General features: G+C 41.7%; 1 protein-coding gene and 1 pseudogene across 1 annotated transcript; one reads left to right on the top strand and one right to left on the bottom strand.

Moving 5' to 3' along the window:
• Nucleotides 1-1,971: 1,971 nt before the first annotated feature.
• On the top strand, nucleotides 1,972-2,363 carry LOC137946837 (NAC domain-containing protein 58-like). The gene is made up of 2 exons (XM_068793130.1): nucleotides 1,972-2,083; nucleotides 2,161-2,363. The coding sequence occupies exons 1-2, from the start codon at nucleotides 1,972-1,974 to the stop codon at nucleotides 2,361-2,363; spliced, it is 315 nt and encodes a 104-aa protein (XP_068649231.1).
• Nucleotides 2,364-3,399: 1,036 nt separating this feature from the next.
• On the bottom strand, nucleotides 3,400-6,305 carry LOC137945250 (leucine-rich repeat receptor-like tyrosine-protein kinase PXC3; annotated as a pseudogene).
• Nucleotides 6,306-7,144: the final 839 nt, after the last annotated feature.

The raw sequence follows: 7,144 nt of genomic DNA, 5'->3' as shown, positions 1-7,144 counted from the left end.
AAACAATGACTGGCTTCGTAGATGATTCTCTCTTTCCTTTCGAGAGCTACGATGGTCAGTCACAGTATGGATTCATCGACACGAATCAGGGGTGTGTTAACAATTTTGCTGCGGGTATTCTTCCTCCAGCTGGTTCCGATAACGGTTATATGGCTTCTCGCGGGAACAATTTTTCTCCGGTCAACTTCAACAGTCAGCTCCCTCCTCCGGATGCATTAATCCTTAATCCAACTCCCGTGAGCGAGGTAATTTCAATAGTCTTCTCTTCTCTCTCCAGTTCGTTAGAGATATACATTCTGAATATAGGCAATCCACTTATGCTCGAAATCTTCAGTTACTTCTAGTTTCTTCGCTTTTATCCTCTCTGAAAATATTTAGGAATTATATTTATGAATTATGTGTTTTAATTGCAGAGACCTCTTGGATACATAGATCAAAATAATGACATGCAAGGAGGATCTGTGAGAGAAACCCGGTTTATGGATCGAACTTCGGGGATGCCGCAGGATCGAACTCTTGGGTACATAGATCAAAATAATGACATGCAAGGAGGATCTGTGAGAGAAACCCGGTTTATGGACCGAACTACGGGGATGCCGCAGGATCGAACTCTTGGGTACATAGATCAAAATAATGACATGCAAGGAGGATCTGTGAGAGAAACCCGGTTTATGGATCGAACTCTTGGGTACATAGATCAAAATAATGACATGCAAGGAGGATCTGTGAGAGAAACCCGGTTTATGGATCGAACTACGGGGATGCCGCAGGATCGAACTCTTGGGTACATAGATAAAAATAATGACATGCTAGGAGGATCTGTACGAGGAACCCAGTTTATGGATCGAACTCTTGGGTATATAGATCAAAATAATGACATGCAAGGAAGATCTGTGCGAGGAACCCGGTTTGTGGATCAAACTAGGGTGACACCGCGGGATAGAACTAGCGGGATGCAGCAGGATCGAACTAAAGGGAAGCAGCAGGATCGTACTAGGGGGAAGGAGCAGGATCGAGCTAAGGGGAAGCAGCAGGATCGAACTAGCGAATAATAAGAAACTAAGCCATGTTAGCTACACAGGTGCCAAAAGCAACCTCTTGTAGCTGTGTCGTTTATTAGTTACGGGGTGGTTAAAGAAGAGATAACTGGAGGATGATTGATTCGCTTCTGGAACTACCTTCCATTAGAAGGATATCATCCGACCAGTTACTTCACTGGATCTTTAACTCTTCCGGTATTATAGTATAATCCAGTAGAATCGTCAGTGTTACGGCTGTTAAGTACACCTACTCTGGAAGGTGTCTTTATAATAATTTTTCTTTGCAAGTAGACTCGATGTACTTCAGAAAAATAAATTCCCCATATTATTTATTTTAACCAATTGTCATTGACGGACTTTGTTTTCCATTGAGATTTTTAAGTAAATCGAGGTATTAAGAAGATCTCCTGGATCGAACATAATGTACGCGACTCACTCTTATTGATTTTAGTAAAATTAAAGAAGTTTCGTCGGATAAACCGATAAGTCATGGAATAATGATAGACCCACCTGAATCTCCTCATAAATCCCTTTTTTCCCAAGAAAAGAAAGATCTAGGTCTTCTTTTTTTTATGATTTATGATAGATATCAGCTTTGCGTCAATACCTGGCACATCATATACAGTTTCGCCGGATAAACCAATAAGTCCCCGGCCAGCCCCTTTCACGATCATCTTATCTATAAATAACTGTATCAATTAAAGGAATACATTGGGAAATTATTCTTTTATCTAATTCTATAAGACCGTCCCTTCTTCTCGCTTTCAGGTGGCCACGAGTGCTTTGAGGAAATCAATGGCTTGTGACAGTGTCTCTCATTCGGATTTAGATTCCTCTTCTAGTTTCATATTAGAAAGAAGTGGTGAAAGAAAAAGGCCGGAAAACGATAGCCACAAAGGCAACATTAATGGCGGCATAAAGAGTTTTATCAATGTCTCCTGGGTACAGGTTCCGGCCGCTTGATAATGAGCTCATTGATTGTTATCTGAGGAATCAAATATATGATGTCGACCTCTACCAGCATAGTCCTGAATATTTTACGAGTAAGTAGGCTGGTTAATCTCTTTCGTCTTGTTTAATGCCATGTATGAGACTTCAATCTTTTATTCACGATTGACAGGCAAGTATAAACCATGGGGAGACAAAGAGTGGTACTTTTTCACCCCAAGGTATAGGAAATACCGAAACGGAAGACGCCCTAATACAGTGGCGGGAGGTGTTGGGTACTGGAAGGCCACTCCTGCAGATAAGCAAATCATGAGCAGTCACGCCACGACAATGAAGCTTATCGCCGTTGCAGACCTCAAGACCCTTTGGAATTAACCGCAGAAAGTGTTTCGAACTCAAAGAGAAACTCAGACAACGGCACCGGAAACGACTCAGACCTCCACTTTGAGAACTTAAAACTAACATTTAGTTGATATAATTTAGAAGACAATATCACACGGAGCCAGACTTCAAGAGAGTCTGGCTTACAAAAGCAAGATAGGATGACCGTTTTGAGAAACTCTATAGATTTCAATAGTTTACCCACAATGTACGCTAATCTACATTCTGGACTTTCCTCTTTCACTTGGTGACAGGATAAACCCTAACTTGATCTAAGACGGGTCCGCAAAGGGTGCCCAGATCATCAACCTTTGTGTGGTAGAAGGAACTGAAGAACGTTATCCTTGTCCTGGCCGTAGCTGCTTTGTATCCTCCTTTTCCGGTTGAACTATAGGGAACTTTGACGGTCTTATCGGCTGCGAAAGCTTCCACGAGCATGGATCCGTGGCAGCCATTTTTAGCATCTCCTATTACAAAAGATAGGTTGTAGGTTGCGTTGGCAACTGTTCGGAGGACCTGGCCGATGGCGCTTTCTCTTCCAGCTACGAGCTCTATCGCAGCTTTGCCGAAGGGAACGTTGTAGTGTCTTGAATCGATGTACTTTATGGCTTTGAGAGATTCAATGAGCCAACCAAGGAGTGGTGATGTCAGATCCTCTCCTCTAGGGGGCAGGAGGACTCCATTGGAGGAATTGTGGAACACATGGGGACCTACTTCAAAGCCACTGTTCTTTACTAAGTTCTCTGAGTAAAAACGAAGAGGAAAAGAGAATAATTATAGATCGACTAGGAAGATCAATAATAAATCCTAAGAATTATTGAATCTCTGGATCTCTTTCGTGATACTGTTACAAACAAAAAATTTTATCTTTAAAGTAACCTCAGAGCTTGATTAACACCCCTGATTTCATCAAAAATAAAAACATTTTTAATGAAAGTAGAGTCAGAGAACATCAACCGACTCGATTAGAAAAAAACTAAAAAGAACTGCAGAGACTCCACAGAGATCAGGGGTCAAAACAGAGCACGAGAAGAGGAAAATACACAGAAACTTAACAAAAAAAAACAGCTTTTGTTTCAAGAACCCTTGTTTTAATTGAAATGCTTGTAGATAGAAATATCAATATGTAGTCTAAACTTTAGAGTCGATGACCAAATGACCCAGCAACAGCACTAATGCTTCCAGTGCCTTTTGATGGGTCCAATAGCTTAGAAATCTCAACCTCTCCAACCAAAGGTTTGAAGTTGGCATCGAGGAGAATGTTAACCGATGAGATATCAAGATGGATAATTGCTACATGATGAAGGAACGTCAACCCTTCTGCTGCTCCAATTGCTATAGAAAGTCTTCGTGGCCAATCAGGCTCAAACTCGCTCCTAGTGGAATTTTGAAGAAGCTGAGACAGTACCATTAGGCATGTAGTTGTGAAGCAACAGGGCAACATCTTCATATATTACAAACCCAATGGGTCTCATCAGATTATCATGGCAGAGTTTCCCAAGCCTCTCAAGCTCCCTGATCATTTTATTCTGGTGGTGGTTTACAGTTCTATCCATTGATTTGAGCCTTTTCACAGACAGAACAAGCCCCGATGGCATAACAGCCTTGTAAACGGTGCTAAAAGCCCCAGTGAACAGTTTATTTGAATCCTTAAGAGTTGCTTTAACACAACTTTCGAAATCTACCGCTTGCTTCAAGTTCTCGACAAATATATTACTTGCTATTATGGAAGGGGGATTCTGGTTCTCGTCAATTGCATCAGATGCTGCCTTGGCAGCCATTTCTTGTTTTTCTCTCATCATAAACAACAGAACAACAACTGTCACCATGACAAAGACTGCCAAACCGGAACCGATAACTGCTAATATGATCTTGTATGACACTTTGTGATGGTTATAGTCATGATCAGCACCAAAAGAACTTCCACAGGGGGAGCTCAATGGATCACCACATAGGCCTTTATTGCCTGAAAAATTTGCACTGGAGGCCTTTTGAAAAGGTCCAAATGTAGGCACTGGACCCGTCAGCAGATTATTTGAGAAGTCCACCTCTATCAAGCTCATCATGCCCTTAAGTTCAGAGGGAATGTTTCCTGAGAGCTGGTTGTTTGAGACATCCAGCGAGACCAACTTGTCTAGCCTCCCCAGTTCACGTGGAAGTGGTCCATGAAGATGGTTGAAGCTCAAATTCAAAGATATCTGCAGATTCTTGATCCGGCTAATTTCAGGAGGGATGCTACCTGTCAAATAGTTACTACCCATTTGCAGTTCAAGCAATCTTACACAGTTCCCTATCTCATGAGGTATCTCCCCTCAGATTGAGTTCTCACTGAGATATAGAAACTGCAATCTTGACATGTTGCAGAGCTCTTCAGGAATGGTGCCATTGAATCGATTATTGCTAAGATCAAGCTTGTTAAGATTTTTACAACGCGAGAGAGACTTGGGTATGTCCCCAATTAGACTGTTGCCAGAAACAATCAACTCTTGCAGGTTCACAAGCCCCCCAAGCTCATCCGGTAAAGGCCCCATAAATCCGTTATTAACTAAGTTCAAGAGGGTGAGATTAAAACATCTAGCAAACTCTGGGACTATTTCTCCTGAAAGATTGTTATTATCTGCTTCAAAGTAGGTAAGGCTACTAATGTTACCAATATCTTTTGGAATACCCCCAACAAGCTTGTTATTCCCGATTCGAAGATTTGAAAGGCTCTTACAAGTTCCAACCAAGTCGGGAAGATTACCTTCTAAATAGTTCATAGTTAAGACTAGAACTTGTAATTTTCCAGATGCAAAAAGATTCTCAGGGATGGGGCCTACAAGCTGGTTCGAGTGAAGGTTCAGCACTTCAAGTTCAGAAAACAACCCCAGATTTTCAGGAATGCGGCCACCTAAGAAATTCTCATAGGCCGCGAAGACTCTCAACTCAGTTAGACGCCCAACCCAGTTTGGGATAGTACCGTTTAATCTGTTACCAGATAATTGAAATTCTTGCAATTTTTCAAGATTTCGTAGTTCACTGGGGATCATTCCTGTAAGCACGTTGTCTGAGAGGTTTAATGACTTGAGATTCTTTATGCTACCCAACTCAGACGGGATTGAGCTTAGGAATTGGTTTCCAGCTAAATCTAGATACTCAAGTTTAGTCAATTTCCCAAAATTATCAGGAATTGCGCCTCCGAAGCTATTAATAGAAAGATCTAACCATTTTAAAGCTTTGAGCTCTGAGATTACGGATATGTTACCTTTCAGCTCCCGGCGAGGCAGTTCAAGTCTTTCAACCGATCCGTTCGAGTTGCATCTTATTCCAATCCAAGCGCAGTAGTCAGGATTTTTCACATCCCAACCCAAAACCGACAGCTCTTTCTGAAGGGCAAACATTGTTGACTGATCGCTATGCTGAGAAGATACAAGCTGGCTGATCACCGAAAAGCATAGTGGTAAAAGACAGAACCAACGGATAAGGGCCATCAGTGGGTTCATGTGTTGTGCAAGCTAAGCTTCGATCAAAAAGACCCCCTTTCCATCAAGAAATCATCTCTTCCCTCAGACCCATTTATCACCAAAAGGATAGAAGGAAGGGCTACATAATACTATAACAGCTTGTCTCTGTGTCAGTCATCAAGAATAACAAGATAGGAGACAGAACTGAGAGCTCCCAAAGTGAAGAAACTCTTCCTCGTTAGAAAATCAAACGACCGATTGCTGGTTGCAGTTAATCCGGTCCGACAAATGCTACTTTGCCTAGAAGGCAAAGTGACAATGACTTGAGAATGAGAACCAGTTTTCCCGCAACACCCTCTGTACATGGGTACAAAGATTCTCCTTTTGCCCAAAAAAGGGAAAAATAAAAGTCCCGACGAACTCCTATTCTTTTACTGGACAAACCATGACCACCGAAGAAAACCCATGTTCATTATCGAAAATGTTTCTTTCCTCAAAGCTTCCGCCTGCTGGTCCCTGCGGTTACAATGTCAGCACCCTCCACAAATTTCTTTACAGCCCAATTTTCTTACTTTACAAAAGAAAACTTCGTCATGGAGATGGTGAACAAGGTTTCATCAGCTCCGGGACTCACAACGGCTTCCTTTCATTCTCATAACAAGCACCAAAAACCACGAAACTCGAAACCAGACGAGAAGCCCAGCTAAAAAATCCCACTACTGTTAGAGCCGCTCCAGTGCCGCTCAGAGACGAGCCAGCTTTCTCTGGTCTCTAATAAATGAATGCCTTGTTCCTGCAAAAGGGGTGGCAAGTTCCGTCACGAGAAAAGCGCAGCGCTGGTCAATACGTCAGTCAACAGAAGATCTCCAGCGGAACAATTATACTTTCAGCCTTTCAGGGTGAGAGAGATTGGGTCTCCAATTAGATCCCATTCTTTTTTTTCTGTTTTTTTTTTTTTTTTAATGTAGGCCTACTAATTCTACCCCGATCCTAAAAAGTTCATATTAGTTTCTTCCCGAATTAAAAGATTTTCTTTTAAAACTGTTCATCGCAGCTTCACACATATTCCCGGATCGCAAGAGCTCATTAGAAGTGGTTTTCCGCATCGATTAGCATTAACAATTTGGGAACCTACTTTATTCCAGAAATCGGTGATCCAGTTCATTTGACTGGTTATTAGTTGATTTGATCCGTTCAAAACCTGCAACAAAGAGATCATATGTATCCAATATGATCAACTATGTGCATTCCATACTGGGTTTTCCTGTCCTTCCATGAAAAACTCCGTAGCTTACTGTAATTTTCCTTCACAAATTGAAGAAAAGTAGAAAA

Source organism: Aristolochia californica, unplaced genomic scaffold (genome assembly GCF_029961685.1).
Source record: "Aristolochia californica isolate CCGP_79_NKW_82.1479 unplaced genomic scaffold, dmAriCali1.0.hap1 SCAF_12, whole genome shotgun sequence".
In the NCBI taxonomy this organism is placed as follows: domain Eukaryota; kingdom Viridiplantae; phylum Streptophyta; class Magnoliopsida; order Piperales; family Aristolochiaceae; genus Aristolochia; species Aristolochia californica.
The sequence above is the reverse complement of the archived record's forward strand: the minus strand, read 5'-3'. Positions and strand labels throughout refer to the sequence as shown.